The 20,422-nt window shown below is 40.5% G+C and overlaps 1 protein-coding gene across 1 annotated transcript in view; it reads right to left on the bottom strand.

Annotated features, from left to right (window-relative positions):
* The window catches only part of ADGRB3 (adhesion G protein-coupled receptor B3), an 886,560-nt gene that overhangs the window by 495,659 nt on the left and 370,479 nt on the right, over positions 1-20,422 (bottom strand). The window contains exons 7-8 of the mRNA XM_005897466.2: positions 11,181-11,345; positions 10,543-10,707 (exon numbers count right to left, since the gene is read on the bottom strand). Coding sequence (XP_005897528.1) covers positions 10,543-10,707; positions 11,181-11,345 — 330 coding nt within the window. The remainder of the gene's footprint in view (positions 1-10,542; positions 10,708-11,180; positions 11,346-20,422) is intronic.

Here is a 20,422-nt window from a genome sequence, read left to right as displayed (position 1 = left end):
GTAAGATGCAGGATATAAAGTGCTTCTATTCTTTAGCATCTTTCCTCTTCAATGCAATTTTTTTTCCTTTTATTTTAAATTCATTTTAATTGGAGGCTATTTACTTTATAATATTGTAGTAGTTTTTGCCATACATTGACATGAATGTTCAATCCAATTTTTATACCACATCAATAAAGTAATCTCTAAAATAGAGAGTAATCCCATAACGTGCTGCATGAAATTTTCCATGGTTTTCCAGTCATCTGATAGGATAAAAATAACTGTTCTGGCTGTGACAGAAAAGGCCCTTCCAGCAAGCCCTAACCCACTCTCCAATTGCAATTCATATTTATTCTCCCATGAACCAGCCAGCCACATAGAATCGTACTCCTCCAGATACTCCATACAAATTCACATTTCCTTGACTTTGCAGAAGCTATATCCTCCACTTAAAATACTCACGTCCCTCCTTGATTTTTGTTAATATTCCTGTTTATCTTTAAAACACATCTTAAACTGTGGATCGTCTGGGAAGCCTCCTCAGTACCTCAGTCACTGGATGTGCAAGTATTATAGCTCTTCTCACAGTGGACGGAAAGCATCTGGTTACATTTGTAAACCTTCTCAACTCCAAAATTTTGCCTTTTAGGAGACTAATTATGTTTTATTTATCTTTCACCTGCTGTAATGAACTGTTATGATGTCTAGCATGTAGTAAAGACCCAAAATATGTTTGTTGAGTAAATCAGTTTTACTGAGGAAACAATATAAGACTAGTGTCATACAGTAGAACTTTCCGCAATGATAAAGGAGAATTTCACTGTCCAGTATGGTGGCTTCTAGTCAATGTGGCCACTGAGCACTTGGAGTTTGGCAAGTAAGACTGAGAACTGAGTTTTAAATATATCTAATTTTTATTAATGTAAGTTAAAATTTTAATATCTACCATCCTGGACAATACAGTAACAGATGATAATTGTGTTTCTGTAAATGTCAACCCAAACTACTATAGAACATGAAAAGGAAAATTATGTGTTAAAATGCACAGAATGCATCTATTTTAAGAAAGCTATAGCAGTAATCAATCTAACATTATCATGACGTTTGACTATTCTTTTTGCTTATCTATATACCCAGCTTCTGCTCAACATCACCTAATTAACTCTTCCTTTGTAATCTTTCACTTCACTTGTACCTTTTTACTATTTTCAAACCCAAATTTTCATCTGTTCCATTGATGAAATTTGAAATACATTTCATGAAACTTATTGCTATAGCTTTCAGTTTTCTTTCCTGATTCAGTCTTGACATAAGTCAATGATAGAGCCACCTGCACCCTGATTTCTTCATTTCCAGGTAAGGTTTCTGAAAGTTTCTCACATCCATTGTTATTCCCAAGAGCGTCCTGCCCCAGTCCACCTTGGGAGTAAGAAAATCTGGCAATTACAAGTACCCACCGATAGCTCAGATGGTAAAGAATCTGCCTGCAAAGTGGGAGACCTGGGTTCGATCCCTCGGTTGGGAAGATCCCCTGGAGAAGGGAAAGGCTACCCACTCCAGTATTCTTGCCTGAAGACTTTCACTTTCCCCACTAGATGGCAAGAGTGGACCAACAGGGTGAAACAGTTACCCAGCTCACACCTGGAACTGATGAAGTTCAAAATCAAGGTGGGCTAGGATCAGTGCTCAATTTTTTAAAAAGGTACATTACTTGGGGGAAACTTCTCTCCATAAAAGTGCAACGCTGAGCGATTTAAGGAGCATCAGTTACAAGGCTCTACAGCCTTGCTCCTTCTTCAGGTCCTCCGCTTCCACTCTCACTGCCCCCTGGAGACTTCTCCAGCTTCAGGAGGACCCCACTCTAGAGCCTGTGCACCTCTTCTTTCTGCCCAGGACACCGCCCAGCTTCCTTCCCTAAACCTCCTCCTGGCTCCTCTCCACTGCCTTCAAGCTCCTCTGTAACCTGTCTTCTCAGAGACAGCCTGCCTGCCTGCCCTACATATCCAGTCCTTCCTCTGCCCTTGTGTTCTCCAAGACACTCCTAACCACATACATCTGCATGATTTTCTGCTTTATATATTATTTTTTGCCTCCTCCTGGTAGAATGTGAGCACCATGAGGAAAAGGATTTTTGTTTCATCCTTAGGACACATAGCATTTACAGGTCTGCTAAAAGATAGTGGAAAACTACTCCCTGGTAGCTCAGTTGGTAAAGAATCCGCCTGCAATGCAGGGGACCCCAGTTTGATTCCTGGGTCTGGAAGATCCGCTGGAGTAGGGATAGGCTACCCACTCCAGTATTCTTGGGCTTCTCTTGTGGCTCAGCTGGTAAACAATCTGCCTGCAAAGCAGGAGATCTGGGTTCGATCCCTGGGTTGGGACGATCCCCTGGAGAAGGGAAAGGCTACCCACTCCAGTATCCTGGCCTGGAGAATTCCATGGACTCTGTAGTCCATGGGGTCACAAAGAGTCGGAAACTACTGATCGACTTTCACTTTCACGACTACACACACACATGTATTTTTAACCCAAAGCTACCAAATATGCTCAAAAGGTCTATTTTCCCATTACTCCAGTGCCTAAGATGACAGAGAATACAGATGATTTTGCAAAGTACTGAGGACTCTGTGTATGTGTGTGTGTGAAATAGGTCAGTAGTAAATAATAAATTTCATTTAGAACCAATAAGAGTGAGCAGTTAGTTACTACACTTTTCCTAAAAATTAGCCAAAATGGGTTTCCATGGTACTGGATAATTACAAAAATTGATCTTGTATGGCTGTGCCTGACTTGGTAAGAGTCCCGGGGACCCTATTCAGAATCCTCTGATATGATCTGCATACAGTCTAACTGGTTAAAGAAAAAGCTGATTAAAAAGCTATTTTTCCAACCACACCACTCAAGTAAGTACTAATTCCCATTTGCCTATGACAATCACAAGGGGGTACTTCAGCCAATTCAAAAACAGAAACAAAAAAAAAAATCACAGTAACTTTATAAACCCAGAGAAGTCAACAAACTTTGTTCTCTGCCCTGCAAATTCATGAAGCTTAGCATTCATCATGCTTTTTGTACTGAGTTTCTACTTAGCACACAAGTGATAAGAAAGGAATATGCCAGGGGAATCAGAGATTCAAAGTTGCAAATTGGTCCAGGATTCTCAGCTTTTTAGAAGGAATGTCGAATCCCTCAGCTGTTTTAAATATTTCATCAAAAGTTATTTGACATCTTTGAAGATTAAATCTTTAAAAAAAATTAGTTCAGAAAATAGTTCTATTGCGGCTCATACCTAAAGCAGAACAGTGTAGACAGTAAAATGACATTTTATTTTCTTCCATCTTAGGTTGATGAAGTTCCCAGGAGTGAGAATCTTTCTGGGGTCGCCTCAGTGGCAGGTATGGAACTCATTCATTCTATAAATATTTGAGCCTCTATCATGCCCCAGTCTCCTTGATAAATACTATACACACACAAAACCAAACAAGAACAGTCAGGGCTTCTCAACTCCATGATAGTGAAGGACACGTAAGTAGAGAAACTGCAATGCAGCTGGGCGCCCACTATGATTTGGGAAGTCTGGGCTGCTCTAGGAGCACATCAGGGCAGGACTTCCTGAAGGATGATCAAGTGGAAGTGTGAAGAACAAGGAAGTGCCAGCCAATGAGGATGGGGAAGTCCTCAGGAACCCTGTGCAGCAGGATCAGCGGGGAAGGAAGAGCCTGGTCCATCCAAATCTTGGGGAACCTTTCAGGATGGCAAGGAGAACTGGGGATGGTCAGAGAGGGGTTACTGCAGGAGGGGGACAGGGTGAGATGAAGAGCTAAAATAGGGCTTTGAACTTAAGGGGAGGGACACGTATTGTCATGTTTTGAAAGCCATCCAGGCAGTTTGGAGAGCGGGTCGAGGGAGAGAGACACTGAAGTCAGGCAGGCCTGTGACAATTGAAATGGGGTAACCAGGGAAGTAGGGCTGGGGGATCACAGGAAGTGGCCAGGGAAGTGGGTGGATTCCAACCCCCTTAGGAGGATGGCAGGCTCTGCTCCACAGCTCATGTGGGAGGTGAGGACAAGAGAGAGAGCAAAGATGGAACTCGGGTTTCCGGGAAGAATGTCTGGTGTGCTCTGCCCTGAGTTACAGAACACAGGGAGGATGCGGCTTAGGAGAGATGCTGAAAATAGTTTTGATGTGGAGTTACCTAAGCACATCCTGGCATCAAAAAGCTGGCTGGTGCATTAAACTAAAGTGCAGGAGAGAAAGAAAAGCTGGAAATAGAGATTTGTGTTATTTTTTTTTTTCTGTTTAATGCTACCTGTGTGCATTTTGTAAATTATGAAATATATAATTAGTTCAGGCCACGGTTCTGTGCTCAAAATAAAAAACATATTATTGTGTAGCAATATGAACCATTTGCTTTTTTATGCCTCAGCAAAATGGAACCACGACTCCGTTTTATCAGCTGAAAAATCCCACTGTTTACTCTCACTAGTGTAAAGATATAAAAACCCATCTGTAAGATACAACTGTACTTGAAGGCACAAGTACACAGTTAGCATGCTCCCTTAAAACAAGGTAGCAATTACCTAGTGATTAGCTGTTAATCTGTCTATTCAAACTGATTTTCTGTCTCTTAAAAATAGCAAAAATTATACAGGACTTAAATCAATTTGATGTGGAAAATTAGTTTTCCCCACTTATGCTAGAATTTCAGCATTAAAGAGAAATTGATTCTACACTGCAGAGCTGCATGCAGAAAACAGAAGAAAAAATATGCATGATGCATGACCCCACATTTCAAATCTGACTTGCTGCCAACTCTCTAATTCTAATGTTTCAGGAACCCCCTATCCTGGGGGTGCAGAGGTAAATGAGATCGATTCTGCCTTTGTGCTCACACTGCTCTAGTTCAGCAGCGGAACCAACACATATGAAGACTTCATGGTGCTGCTAAGGTATGAGGGAAGAAGAGGGGTATTTATCAAATATGTTTCTTAAGAGCCTTCCTTATATGGAGAATGACTATTATCAGTCTCAAGCTGATACACCGTCACAACAGCAATATTTACACACCCCTATGAATCAGGCAGTCTTCCAAGTGCATTAAATATTTTTAATTCAAATAACTCTCATAACAACCTTCAAAGTGGCTGCAGTTATTTTCGTCTCTGTGATCATGGGGAAAATAAGGCCGAGAGAAATCGCTCTGTGAGGAGGTAGTAGACCTCAGTCCATCAAACAGCTCTTTCAGCCTATACCACTTAGAAGTCTGACTTTTTAACTTGTTAAACTTGTCTCTAACAAAGACACAATATTTGTATTGATAGTGATTAATTAATCCCCAGTCCTCCCCCTGGGAATGGAGGAGAATGTAAGTCGATATGAGGCCAGACTCCATCCTCCTTCCTGATACTTCCCTGATCCAGATATTACACAGCTGTATGTGTGTGCACAGAGTAGCTCTGAGCATGGAGACAGGCAGTGAAAAAGCACCTCTGCTACAGAGGATATGTGTCCTTGAGGCACACAATTCACCTCAAACGGGTTCCGGTGACACCCCAGTTCTTCCTGCACCAGGACTGTACAACCATGTGCTCTGCATAAACCATTCTTCCTTGTCCACAACAGCTGGCTAATTGCCCTATGTTTCTCTTTTATTTTGGTTGAAACAAGAGTTGGGTAAGGGAATGTGAAATGCATTACCTGTATTTTTGTTATGAGCAGATTTCAGAAATAATCCCTCCTTACTTATGAAGTGTGAATACAATAAAATCCTGCAATCTTATTAAGGGGATATTGCAACTTGCAACAGTGTGGCTGAGGGTGAGAACCATTTTCCATTCTTTGCTAGTTTTGTCACCTGTATTTACTTACTTATACTCAAGGCCAGTGCAGCCTACTGGGTCATCCGCAGCATTGCCACCAACACCTGGGAGCTTGTTAGAAATGCAGATTCCCAGGCCTGGACCAGACCTACTGAATCAGAACCTTGGGACAGGACCGGCCCATGAATCTCCATCTTAACAAACTCTCTGGGTGATTATTCTGTCCACTAAAGTTTGAGGTGCATGTATCTTTTTGAATTATAGCTTTGTTTGGATATATGCACAGGAGTGGGATTGCTGGATCATGTGGTAGCTTTATTTTTATTTGTTTTGAGGAACCTCTGTACTGTTTTCCACAGTGGGTGCACCAATTTACATTCCCACCAACAATGTGGAAGGGTTCTCTCTTCTTCACACCCTCTCCACCATTTGTTATTTTTAGTAATAGTATTTTTAACTATGGCCATTTTGGTGTAAGGTGGTATCTCACTGTAGCTTTGATTTGCATTTCTTTAATAATTAGTGATGTTGAGCATCTTGTCATATGCCTGCTGGCCATCTGTATGTCTTCTTTGAAGAAACATCTATTTAAGTCTTCTGCTCATTTTCTGATTGGGTTGTATTTTTTTGTTATTGAGTTGTATAAGCTGTTTGAACATTTTTGAAATTAAGCCCTTGCCTCCTTTGTTGAATACTAATTGTCCATAGGTGTATGGGTTTATTTCCAGGCTCTCTATTCTGTTCCATTGATCCATATGTCTGTTTTTGTGTCTATATCATGTTGTTTTGATTACTGTGGACTTGTAGTATTATCTGAATTCTAGGAGGGTTATGCCACCTGTTTTTAAATTTTTCCTCAGGATTGCTTTGGCAATTCTGGGTCTTTTAAAGTCCCATATACATTTTAGGATTATTTGTTCTAGTCCTGTGAAAAAATGCCATGGTAATTTGATAGGAATGCATTAAATCTATAGATTGCTTTGGGTAGTATGGTCATTTAACAATATTAATTCTTCCAGTCTAAGAGCATGGGATATCTTTCCATTTCTTTGAATCATCTTCAATTTCCTTTATTAATATTTTATAGTTCTTAGCATATTTTTTCACCTCCTAGGTCAGGTTTATTACTAAGTGTTTTTTGATGCAATTTTTTAAAGAATTTCTGTTTTTCTTTTTTTTGTTTTAATATAAATTTATTTATTTTAATTGGAGTCTAATTACTTTACAATATTATATTGGTTTTGCCATATATTGACATGAATCCACCACAGGTGTACACGTGTTCCCCATCCTGAACCCCCTCCCACCTCCCTCCCCATACCATCCCTCTGGGTCATCCCAGTGCATCAGCCCCGAGCATCTTGTATCATGCTTGATGCAATTTTAAAAGGCATTTGTCAACTAAAGTTTGAGGAGCACAGCTCTGGACAATTCAGAGAGGCACTCAGAGAAAATAAAAACTCAAAAAATGCAAGTATGGTGATATTTTCTTCCTACTAAAAGAAAGTTAGTCAGAAACCAAATAAGTGGCTCTGAATATCTAGAGTTCAGAATCACAATAACTGCTCCATCTCTGTTTAAGTTGCTATTACAAAGATTTTCTCAGCACATTCCACCTGCAAGCTTTGCTCATCATTTGTAGACAAAGCAATGGTGACTCCAAGAAGAACATTTTATATATAAATTAAGTGTAACATCTGCCTGTGAATGGCAGGTTCCAAGTTCCAATTTAGCAACCACTGACTAAAGATTCATGGATCCTAGAACTGGGCTCTGGGTAGAGCAAGCCCTTCCCTGGAACAGAGCAGAGAGGCCTTGTGAAGCCTAGGCTAACACAGGTGAATCCAGGGGAAAATTGGGGGAGAAAAAAACAACCAAACAAAAGACTAAAAATAGTACGTTTTCACATTGTAGCAATATAACAAAATTATTCCACTAGTTTAAGCCAAAAAGCTTGGGTATATAACGAGACTGAGATCAGTAAAATCATTATTTGGTGAGTTTGATCAATTTAAAATTTGGGCAACTTAATTATCTCCCCTGTAGCTCTTTTATTTCTTAACTAGCAGTAGTTTTTAAAATAATAATAGTTTTCTCGTTCTCTTTCTTATGAAGACAGGGACATTGATGATGCTCTTTTTAATACTTTTTGTTTATCTATTTACCAGGAAAGAAATATCCTAATCTTGTTAGGAAAATATTTCATATTTTCCATTTTTAGTAGATGTCATAAGAGCTTTTGATTAAATCCAGATAATTAATCGTTATTTTCATTAATTACCCAGAGATGTGCATATATTATACTTTACTTTCTTGACAACAGAGGGTCTCTTGGCAAACTTGATTAATTTGTTTTGTATCCAAATTAAGTTAAGCATAAAAATAAATACTAATTTGTTTCCAGCAAGATGAATAAAATTAAGAATGAACAATACTATAAATAGCACTAGAAAAATCAAATTATTTCAAGAGAAACCTTCAGCTTTGACAAAACGAGAAAAAATGACTTAGCAACTGTTAAGATAATTTGAAAGTTTTCTCAATTTATATTGCCAGTGTGCAAATTAGGAGCAATCTAGTGGAAGAAATTAGAAAACCTAGGCTCCTAATTATAAAAGGAATATATACTGACCATACAGAAACAACTGCTCTGAGTTGAAAAGCCAGTATATCGTATAAATAAAGTCCACTGTGGAAAACTAAGTTATTTATTATCCCTGCCTTTTTGAAAAAAATAATCTGGAGATGACATTGATGTGCATGGAAAAGTTAAAGGATAAATATTAAAAGAAACCTACTTTTATTTTGATAAAATTTCTATACAGAGGCAGAAGTATTGTTGAAATTAGTCACATTATAGTCCCATGTTAATGGACAGTGTGATTTGTATGAAGGTGAAAGATAAGGATATATTTTCAAAAGCTTGGTCCATATGATTATCTTTTTACCCCTGTACAAGCATTAATTTGTGAACTGTTTAGCTAACTCAATAATTCATTTTAATTAAAAAATGTTAGTTACATACTTGGAGATGATTTAAATCATAGTTTTGAATAGAGAAAAATGAAAGTATCAAGGTTAATGTCAAAAGTATATATTTATATAATCTAAAAAGTGTTTACAGTTTTATATAATTTTTCAATCTCCCCGAAATCATGAAAGCCAGCAAATAAGCCTAGCAAACAAGGTGTAATATCTTTTTTTGTAAATAGGTATGTAAAATGTTTTCCAAACAGCAGGTGGCAATCTTTATAAATCTGGTTACAAGCAGCACCATCTTCTATCTGTATTTGCAGATGAAAGTCAGTGTTAAAGGACTGGTTAAGAACCTTGGCATGCTCAGACTAGTTTAGATAACTTCAAATATTAAAAAGGGTCTTATTTAATTATGCTTACTGTTCCAGTGAAATTTCTCCCAGGGCAAAATAAATGCCTTTGTTTAATGCTTCTTAATTTTTATGACGCACAGGAGAAATTTCACAGTGCTAATTTGTGTAGATATCCTTCTCAACAGAATCCTCCATGCTGGTTACTTCTTATCATTCAGGATTCATATGGCTTTAAGAATGAACAAAACTAATTTTAGATTTTTTAAAGCTCTACAAAGAACACAACTGACTTATTGTTGCCCTCAGAGTCTAGTTTCTGTTGCTATTATCTCTGAACCATGAAAAGTCTTTAGAATTCTAAATATGGAGAAAAGAAAGTTTTGATCCCAGATAACTCTTAGAATTCATTGAGTTTTTTCTAAATTGAAGTAGTCATGTTAGATAAGAGACAGAAATCCATAGTTGTTGTCTGAAAAGGAATCTCAAACAGGTGCAGTCATCACACTCAGCAGGACCAGACAGCCAGAGTTGGCGAGCTTGCCCACAATTAACAATGGCAACATCAACTCTAATTGGGTCTTCGAATCTCTAAGTTCAGAGTTTTATACACAGCAATGAAATCTTAAAATTCCATGCTATTAGCTTTTCTGTCATGTTTACAAAATTTTGCCAATGATATCATTCTAAAATCCTAATTTTCACTTATTTATTGAGTCTTGAGTATTAACAGTGTTTTATGAAATATACACACTCATAGGAAAGAGTCTCTGTTCCACATGAACTTTCAGATATATGTGATTGATAATATGGTCAATTTCTGACCTTTCCTGTATGCTATGCTTATGTGTAAAATCCTCTAATGTAGCAATACTTCCAGGTTTTCTCTATGAATTAAGACCTGATGCTGTCATTTTAAAGTGAGTTCCTCATAGGGATTTCCTTTCGCAGTGAGAATGGGGCAGGTAAACCGAGGTGTCCAAGGTCACACATCAGGATGGATTAACAGTGAAATTTACAAGTTTCTGAGTTTCAGTCTTATATTTGTATTTTCTCACGTATCTATTTTCTACTAAATAATCTAAGGCAACTTGTTCTCAGTAAACAATATTTCATAAAGATAGTTACAAAAATGATACCCCAAACTATTAGTAATTTTAAACATGTCTACCCATGTTATTGTTCATTATGCCTACTCATTTTGCAGCAAACAATTTAAAAACATACAGAAAACAGTCTATGACACAGAAACAGAGGAAACTTCATACATTAGGGAAAGAAGGGAATCACCATTTATCAACACCAATACTTTAACTGAGGAAACATTATCTTTAACCAACGGCAATATTTTTCATCTTTTTTTTTTTTTTTTTGAGGGACCAGTGTATGTCCCCGGGGACACTGAGCGCACTCACCAGGACAGCGCTGCTCACTGCATCTTCGCACTTCCTCGCCTGTCCCTTCGCAAGGCTGCCCGGTCACGGCCGCGCCCTGGCAGGTCCTCATCCTTCTCTCCCAGCCTCCGTCACAGGACCTGGAGCAGCCACTCCAATGACCCCATTGATTCCACTGCCCATTGGCTGAAAGAAACACACCACCATGGTCAACAGCAGAAGTGCAGTGCTAACCGCTTTAGGTATTCAAAAATCTGAGGACCACGATTGTTCAGTTTTCATTAGTCTACCACCACAAATAACGTATACACAAATATTTGACTTTCTGGCCAAATTTAGAGCACTGTGATGAACAGAAGCTTCTATAGGTTTGTCAGGATCTGGACAAATGGACACTGAGTTTTAAAAGAGTACAAGAGCAGCTCTAGACTTCATCGATTTACATCAATATTTAGTATAATCTAATTAATTTCATCTAATTTAAGAAGCTGCTGAATTTTGTTGCCTTCTTAATACAACATACAGTAGAATGAGTTTTGGTACAATTGGCTTCATTGAGTAGAAATGTATAATGATCGGTTTATCCCATGACTGTCCTGCATGGCTCTGTCACAGAACTTAATGGCAGGCATCCTTAAAATGCAATCCTCAGGCCTCACCTGTGCACTCGGGGTTGTAACACTCTCTGCTCTCTGCCCAAGGCCCCCTGCACTCCGAGCCCCCGTGTGCAGCTGCAGTGCACAGCCGGCTCCTCTGCTGGGTCCCATTCGAGCAGGTCGCCGAGCACTGGCTCCAGGAGCTCCACTCCTGCCACTGTCCATCGACTGCAAGGCAGAAGCAGAGATGGTATGAGGAGGTTTCCAGGAGACAAGGCTGTACACAAAGTAGACACAGGTCTTTACTGCACTTTTCAGATGCTGCACTTGTGACAAATTAGATTCTTTAGTGACCTTGTGTACAGCAAGTGTATCAGTGCCCTTTTTCCAACGACATTTGCTTCCTGTGCCACATTTTTAGTAACTCTGACAATAATTCAAACTTTTTATGATTATTATATTTGTTATGGTGGTCTATGATCAGTGATCTTTGATGTGAATGTTGTCACTGCCTTGGGGCACCAGGCACATACAAGACAGGGAACTCAACAGATAAGTGTTTTGAATGTGTTCTGCCTGCTCCACCCGGCAGCTGATCCCTCATCTCTCTCCCTCTCTTTGAGTCTCCCTATTCTCTGAGACCCAACAGTAATGAAATCAGGCCAATTTGCAGAAGGAAATGGCAACCCACTCCAGTACTCTTGCCTGGAGGATCCCATGGACGGAGGAGCCTGGTAGGCTACAGTCCACGGGGTCGCAAAGAGTTGGACACGACTGAGTGACTTCACTTTCACTTTCAAAGGCCTCTAAGCGTTCAAGTGAAAGGAAGAGTCATACATTTCTCACTTGAAATCAAATCCCAGAAATTAATAAGCTCAGTAAGGAAGGTGTGTTGAAAGCTGAGGCAGGCCAAAAGTCAGACCTCGTGACAGTCAGCCAAGTTGTGGATGTAAAGGAAACTCTTAAAGGAAATTAAATGTGCTACTCTTGTGCACACTGGAATAAACAAAGCCTTCCTGCTTATACAGAGAAAGTTTGACCGGTCTGGAGAGAAGATCCACACCACCATACCATTCCCATATGCAGAAGTCTCATCCAGACATAACAGGGCCCTGAAGTGAAGTTGCCCAGTCGTGTCTGACTCTCTGTGACCCCTTGGACTGTAGCCTACCAGGCTCCTTTGTCCATGGAATTTTCCAGGCGAGAGTACTGGAGTGGGTTGCCATTTCCTTCTCCAGGGGATCTTCCCGACCTTGGGATTGAACCCAGGTCTCCCACATTGCAGGCAGACATTTTACCTCTGAGCCACCAGGGAAGCCCAAACTCCCTTCCCTTCAATGAGGGCTGAGCGAGGTGAGGAAGCTGCAGATGAAAAGTCTGAAGCCGGCAGAGACGGGCTCATGAAGTTGAAGTAAAGAAGCTGTCTCCCTAACATCAAAGTGCAAGGTGCAGCAACAAGTGCTGATGTAGAAGCTGAAGCTAGTTATCCAGAAGATGTGGCTCAGAGAATTCATGAGGGTGGCTACCCTAAACAACAGATTTTCACTGTATACAAATAGCCTTTGATTGGAAGAAGATGCTGTCTAAGACTTTCATATTTGGAGAGGAGAAGTAAATGCCCAGATTCAATACTTCAAAGGACATGCTGACACTCTTGTTAGGGGCTAATGTAGCTTTAAACTTGAAGCCAGTTCTCATTCACCATTCTGAAAATCCTAGGGCCCTTAAAGTATGCTAAATCTTCTCTCTCTGTGTTCTATTAATGGAACAACAAAGCCTGCATGACAGGACATCTGTTTACAACATGGTTTACTGAATATTTTAAGCCCACTGTTGACCTACTGCTCAGAAAAAAGATTTTTTTTCAAAACATTACTGCTTATTGACAATGCACTTGGTTACCCAAGAACTCTGATGGAGACAATGAGACTAATGTTGCTTTTTCATGCCCGCTAACATAATGTCCATTCTTATGGATGGAGATCAAGGAGATATTTTGACCTTTAAGTCCTATTATTTAAGAAACACATTTTGTAAGCCTATAGGCACCAGATATAGTGATTCCTCTGATGGATCTGGGCAGTGAAGAAGAAACCTTCTGGAAAGGATTCACGATTCTAGATGCCATTAAGAATATTCATGATTCACAGGAAGTGCTCCAAACACTAACAGAAGTTTACAGGAAACTGACTGCAATCTTCATTGACTTGAAGGGGTTCGAGACTTAAGTGGAGGAAGTAACTGCAGATGTGGAAACAGCAAGAGAATTGGAATTATACGGGGAGCATTAAGATGTGACTGCTGCTGCTACTGCTAAGTTGCTTCAGCCGTGTCCGACTCTGTGCCACCCCATAGACGGCAGCCCACTAGGCTCCCCTGTCCCTGGGATTCTCCAGGCAAGAACACTGGAGTGGGTTTCCATTTCCTTCTCCAATGCATGAAAGTGAAAAGTGAAAGGGAAGTCGCTCAGTCATGTCCAACTTAGCGACCCCATGGACTGCAGCCTACCAGGCTCCTCTGTCCATGGGATTTTCCAGGCAAGAATACTGGAGTGGGTTTCCATTGCCTTCTCCCAAGATGTGACTGAATTACTGCAATTTCATGATAAAATTTGCAGGGTTGAGGAATTAGTTGTTATATATAAGTAAAGAAAGTTTCTTGAAGTGGAATCTACTCCTGGTGAAGATGCTGTGAAGATTATTGAATGACAACAAAGGATTTAGAATATGACATAAACGAAGTTGATAAAGCAGAATATAAGTTTGAGAGGACTGACATCAATCTTGAACGTAGTTTTATTATAGGCAAAATGCTATCAAACAGGATTACATGCTACAGAAAAATATTTCATGAAATGAAGAATCAGCCAACGTGGGAACTTTTCTGTCTCATTTTAAGAAATCCACTTCCATCTGAGCCCTCAACAACAACCACTTTGACCAGTCAGTAGCCACCAACATGTGGGCAAGACCCTCTACCAACAAAAAGATTACAATTTCCTGAAGGCTCAGATGGTGGTTGGCATTTTTTAGCAATAAAGTATTTTAAAATTAAGGTACGTACATTGTTTTTAAGACATAATGTTATTATGACACACTTAAGAGAATACAGTATAATGTAAACATAATTTTTATGTGCACTGGGGAACCAAAAAATTGGTATGACTTACTTGATTGTGATATTCCCTTTATTGAGGTGATCTCGAACTGAACCTGTGATATTTCTGAGGTGTGCCTATACAAGGGTAAACCAACCTTGAAGATGAAGGCCAACCAAGACACTCTACATGAATCCAATTAGATGCTATTACCCTCCAAACAACTATTACCTCATTCTTCATTTCTATTTACTTTTATGTGTCTATTATTTCATTTATTGATTTATTTCTTCAAATATATTTATTGACCACTTAAAAAGACAAGACCTTGATTTTGGAGATGGGGACAGATAGCAATGAATATAATAAATAATGATAATTACAGAGCTCATATTTTAGAAAAGGACTCCCCAGAACAAGTTGAACAGTTAGTTACATGCCACATAAGTTAATTCTATAGCATTGCTGCAAAGGATGATTTCAAGACAGAGTGAGACAAGAGTTTTCAGGGTCTTGGGAGTCTTCCCTGACAAAGCAAGTTTTCAAGTGCACTTGAAGGATAATAGGAAGTCCCTAAGAAAGCGCTTATTCCATGAAGATACAGAGGTGCTGGGCGGGACTGAATAAGGGGCATTGTGAGCATCACCCAGACAGCCAGGTGAATAACTACCAGGGAGGTCAGGGAAGAGACAGGGGCCAGATTTCAAACTTTTTGTAACCATGTTAAGGATTTTAGCTCTTTGCTCCGATCGTTAAGCAGCCATTGGAGAATTTCAACGGGACTCGGATCGTATCTGGTGCAGGAAAGCAGAGGAGGGTCTGAGCTGGAGGAGGAAACCTGCCAGGGTGGCATCCTGGGGAGATCAGGGACGCGAGGGAAGGGCCCTGAGCAGAGAGAGGGCCCTTTGTGTTAAGTCAAATTCCCATTTCCAGTGGGAAAATGGACAATTAAGAAGTTAGAAAGAGAGGGGTATGTGAATTTAATTTAAAGAATTAGATAATTGACCAATTGTATACAAAAGAATTTCTTTTAGTGTCAAATGTGGAACATTTATTTTGTCATCTTGGAATTAAAAAAAAAAATCATTGATTATGTTCTAAGGTGGCGGAAAAGGTCACTTTTCATTCCAATTCCAAAGAAGGGCAATGCCAAAGAATGTTCAAACTACTGCACAATTGCACCCATTTCACTGGCTAGCAAAGGAATGCTCAAAATCCTTCAAGTTAGGCTTAAACAGTATTTGAATTGAGAACTTCTAGATGTACAAGCTAGATTTAGAAAAGGAAGAGGAACCAGAGATCAAATTGCAAATATCTGTTGGATCACCGAAAAAGCTAGAGAATTAAAAAAAAAATCTGCTTCATTCACAATGCTAAAATCTTTGACTGTGTATATCACAACAAACTGAGGAATATTCTTAGAGATAGGAATACTAGACCACCTTACCTGTCTCCTGTGTGCAGGTCAAGAAGCAACAATTACAACTGTACATGGAAAAATGGACTGGTTCAAAATTGGGAAAGAAGTATGTCAAAGCTTATATTGTCACCCTGCTCATTTAACTTATATGTAGAGTACATCATGCAAAATGCCAGGATGGATGAAGCACAAGTTGGAATCAAGATTGGCAGGAGAAATATCAACAACCTCACATATGCAGATGACACCACCCTTATAGCAGAAAGTGAAGAGGAACTAAAGAACCCCTTGATGAAGGTAAAAGAAGAGAGTGAAAAAGCTGGCTTAAAACTCAGCATTCAAAAAATGAAGATCATGGAATCTGGAATCCAGTCCTATCACTTCATGGCAAATAGATGGGGAAACAATGCAAACAGTGACAGACTTTATTTATTTTCTTGTCCTCCAAAATCATTGCAGATGGTGAATGCAGCCATTAAAGACACAAACTCCTTGGAAGAAACGCAATGACAAACCTAGTCAGTGTGTTAAAAAGCAGAGACATGACTTTGCCGATAAAGGTCCATATAGGCAAAGCTACGTTTTTCCAGTGGTCATGTATGGATGTGAAAGTTGGACTATAAAGAAAGCTGAGCACCGAAGAATTGATGCTTTTGAACTGTGGTGTTGGAGAAGACTCTTGAGAGTCCCTTGGACTGCAAGGAGATCCAATCAGTCCATTCTGAAGGAGATTAGCCCTGAGATATCTTTGGAAGGAATGATGCTAAAGCTGAAACTCCACTACTTTGGCCACCTCATGCGAAGAGTTGACTCCTTGGAAAAGACTCTGATGCTGGGAGGGATTGGGGGCAGGAGGAGAAGGGAATGACAGAGGATGAGATGGCTGGATGGCATCACTGACTCGATGGACGTGAGTCTGAGTGAACTCCGGGAATTGGTGATGGACAGGGAGGCCTGGCGTGCTGGGATTCATGGGGTCGCAAAGAGTCAGACACGACTGAGCGACTGAACTGAACTATTATATATAAAACAGATAAGCAAGAAGTACCTACTGTATAGCAAAGGAAACTATACTCTCCTGGTGGCACAGTGGTATGAATCTGTCTGCCAATGCAGGAGACACGAGACACAATGTGGGTTAGTTCTCTGAGTCAGGAAGATGTCCTGGAGTAGGAAATGGCAACCTGCTTCAGTTTTCTTGCCTGGGAAATCCCATGGTCAGAGGAGCCTGGCAGGCTACAGTTCACAGGGTCACAAAAGAGTTGGGCATGACTTAGTGAGGAAACAACAACCACAATAATAACGGACAAGAGGGAAGAATCTGAAAAAACACTGGTACATATGTACATATAACTGAACTACTTGCTGTACTCCTGAAGTAAACTAAATCAACTATACTCCAATAAAACTTTTTTTAAGAAAAGAGTATCACAATATCATGAAAATATCTGAACCAAGAAGGAAAAAAGAAACGTCTTTCTGAAATGGTAGTGTTATTTCACTAAATGAAAAAAAAAAGTTGGTTTCTGAGAGGTGGAAATTAAGAGCTCTGTTTTGGACATTTAAGCATTTCCCAATCCGACCTGTACATTACACTTCAGGGATAAATGGTGAGATACTTGAAAACCAATTATCATATGATACACCTTAGGTTTTTGTTTCATAACCACTTAGCTAAGTACCACACAAGCCATGAAGAGACTTTTTTCTTCTTATCTGATGCTTGCTGGAGAATCCGAGGCAGGGCTGATGCTGCCTCTCCCAGCTGCATTTAGGTTTGCTCTTCACCCGGGCGAGCTCAGACCAGAGACCATCAAAGCACTCCCCACCCCATCTCCACCTACTCAGGTGGGACTGTCCTACACACTTACAGGGACAACCCCAGACTCTGCAAACCCATGAATGTGAAAACACCTCAAAGCTTTCTTTCTAGAAATCTGTGCTTGCTGCTGCTGCTGCAAGTCGCTTCAGTCATGTCCGACTCTGTGTGACCCCATGGACAGCAGCCCATCATTTTCCCCTGCCCACAGGATTCTCCAGGCAAGAACACTGGAGTGGGTTGCCATTTCCTTCTCAAAAATCTGTGCCTATTGCAAGCTAATTAGGATCTTGTCGTTCTGTCAGAAAAGTCTTCCTGATGATTTGGGGAAATGTAAATAATCCAACAGACTGGTTCCAAACAGGAAAAGGAGTACGTCAAGGCTGCATATTGTCATCCTGCTTATTTAATTTATATGCAGAGTACATCATGAGAAACGCTGGGCTGGAAGAAACACAAGCTGGAATCAAGATTGCTGGGAGAAATATCAATAACCTCAGATATGCAGATGACACCACCCTTATGGCAGAAAGTGAAGAGGAACTAAAAAGCCTCTTGATGAAAGTGAAAGTGGAGAGTGAAAAAGTTGGCTTAAAGCTCAACATTCAGAAAACGAAGATCATGGCATCCGGTCGCGTCACTTCATGGGAAATGGATGGGGAAACAGTGGAAACAGAGTCAGACTTTATTTTTTGGGGCTCCAAAATCACTGCAGATGGTGATTGCAGCAAAGAAATTAAAAGACACTTACTCCTTGGAAGGAAAGTTATGACCAACCTAGATAGCATATTCAAAAGCAGAGACATTACTTTGCCCACTAAGGTCTGTCTAGTGAAGGCTATAGTTTTTCCAGTGGTCATGTATGGATGTGAGAGTTGGACTGTGAAGAAAGCTGAGCAGCAAAGAATTGATGCTTTTGAACTGTGGTGCTGGAGAAGATTCTTGCGAGTCCCTTGGACTGCAAGGAGATCCACCCAGTCCACCCTAAAGGAGACCAGTCCTGGGTGTTCATTGGAAGGGCTGATGCTGAGGCTGAAACTCCAGTACTTTGGCCACCTCATGCGAAGAGTTGACTCATTGGAAAAGACTCTGATGCTGGGAGGGATTGGGGGCAGGAGGAGAAGGGGACAATAGAGGATGAGATGGCTGGATGGTATCACCAACTCGATGCACGAGTCTGGGTGAACTCCGGGGTTGGTGATGGACAGGAAGGCCTGGCGTGCTGAGATTCATTGGGTTGCAAAGAGTCAGACACGACTGGGCAACTGAACTGAAACAATCCAAAACAGGCTTCCGAGCTGGCACTCATGGTCCAAAATCCACCTGCCAATGCAGGAGACACAGTGGCCTGGGTTCAATCCCTGGATGGGGCGGATCCCCTGGAGAAGGAAATGGGAACCTACTCTAGTATTCTTGCCTGAAGAATCCTATGGACAGAGGAGCCTGGTGGACTGCAGTCCACGGGGTCGCATAGAGTCAGACATGCCTGAAGCGACTTAGCACGCAGGCATGCATGCAGACATTCCAAAACTGGTCTTGCAGGCTGTGGATGCCCTCCTTAGAATCCACACTGTGACTGGCGTCCTTCTCCTAGACTCATGGACAACTGTGCTGATGAAGACGCACTACGCTCTGCCCTCCTGTAACCCACAGTCTGAGCGGCTGTGGTGGAGACAGATGACGGTAAACAAGGAAACACAGGAGAAACAACAGTCTCATCCGGAAGAGTTCTGAAGGCAGAATGACCACAGAAGAGCTGAGTTCCCATCACTAGGAGGAGCCAGAGACCTGAGCTCCATGGAGGGCTCCACCCAAGGAGGGCTTGGGGGCAGGAAGGCTTTGTGCATTTCAGGAAAGAGATGAGTCTGGGGCTCATGAAGAGGGCGACACAGCAGGAGGTGGGTCCTGAGGGCAACAGAAGACAGATCTTGGGGGGTCCAGTAGGTACAGGACCAAAAAGCTGAAACGCCACGAGAGGACTTGATAGTTGTGAAGAGACGTGGCGTCATTCATATTTGAGCCCTTCTATTTTGTGGATTTGTGCAGACTGGGTTGCACAGGGGCAGGAATTGGTGTGGCAGACGTTAGTGGACTAGACTACAGCCCAGACAGGGGTAAATGGTAGGACCTGTTACTGAACTGGGTTAGAGGAACTTTCAAACAGGTCAGCAGGCATATAGCCCTGAAATAAAAATGTTTATCTGGAACATGTTGAACCTGCAGTGCCATTATAGACATAACCCAGGGAATCCTGCATTGAATAAACTTTGTTTAAAGTTGTCTCTCCCAAATTTCCTCCCTCCCTCTTTTCTTCTTATTTTTTCTTTCATGGAACACCATTTGACATCACATTATAAGGCATAATTTCTTCTGTGAAGAGCCAACATTTTCTTGGGCTTTTCATTTTCTCTTCATTTCTATCATCAGCATTTGCAGTTGGGCTTTTTAATTGTCATTTTTCAATTTAAAAACTCCAAATGCCTATCACCTGTGAACCATCACACAGAGGTGTCTAAGGATGGAGAATGGGAGGCCATATTTTAAATCTGGGAAGATGCTAAGATCAGCCAGTCCTACCTTCACAGCAGTACTTCCTTATAAAACAGAGCCACTCTGCAGACACAAAGTTTTTTTTTTCAGTAATGTGACACATGAGACATTTTCTGGACACAGAAAAATTAAAATTACCATGTTTAAATTGTTAGATTCCTGGGTTTTACTTTGTTATATAAGCTTCCTTCTGCAGTTGTGTTCACTTGGAAGAAAAATCTGTCTCCCATATGCAGGGAGTTAGTTCCTATGATATATTTTATTTTACTTTATAACTTTAAAATTTTTATTGAAGCACAATTGATTTAACTGTTGTGCTAATTTCTTCTTACACCAAAGTGATTCAGTTATACACAGATATACATACTTTATTATATTCTTTTCCATTATGGTTTATTCAAGGATATTGAATATAGTTC

This window comes from Bos mutus, chromosome 9, assembly GCF_027580195.1.
Source record: "Bos mutus isolate GX-2022 chromosome 9, NWIPB_WYAK_1.1, whole genome shotgun sequence".
NCBI classification, from domain to species: Eukaryota; Metazoa; Chordata; class Mammalia; order Artiodactyla; family Bovidae; genus Bos; species Bos mutus.
This window is presented reverse-complemented; position numbering and strand designations above follow the sequence as displayed.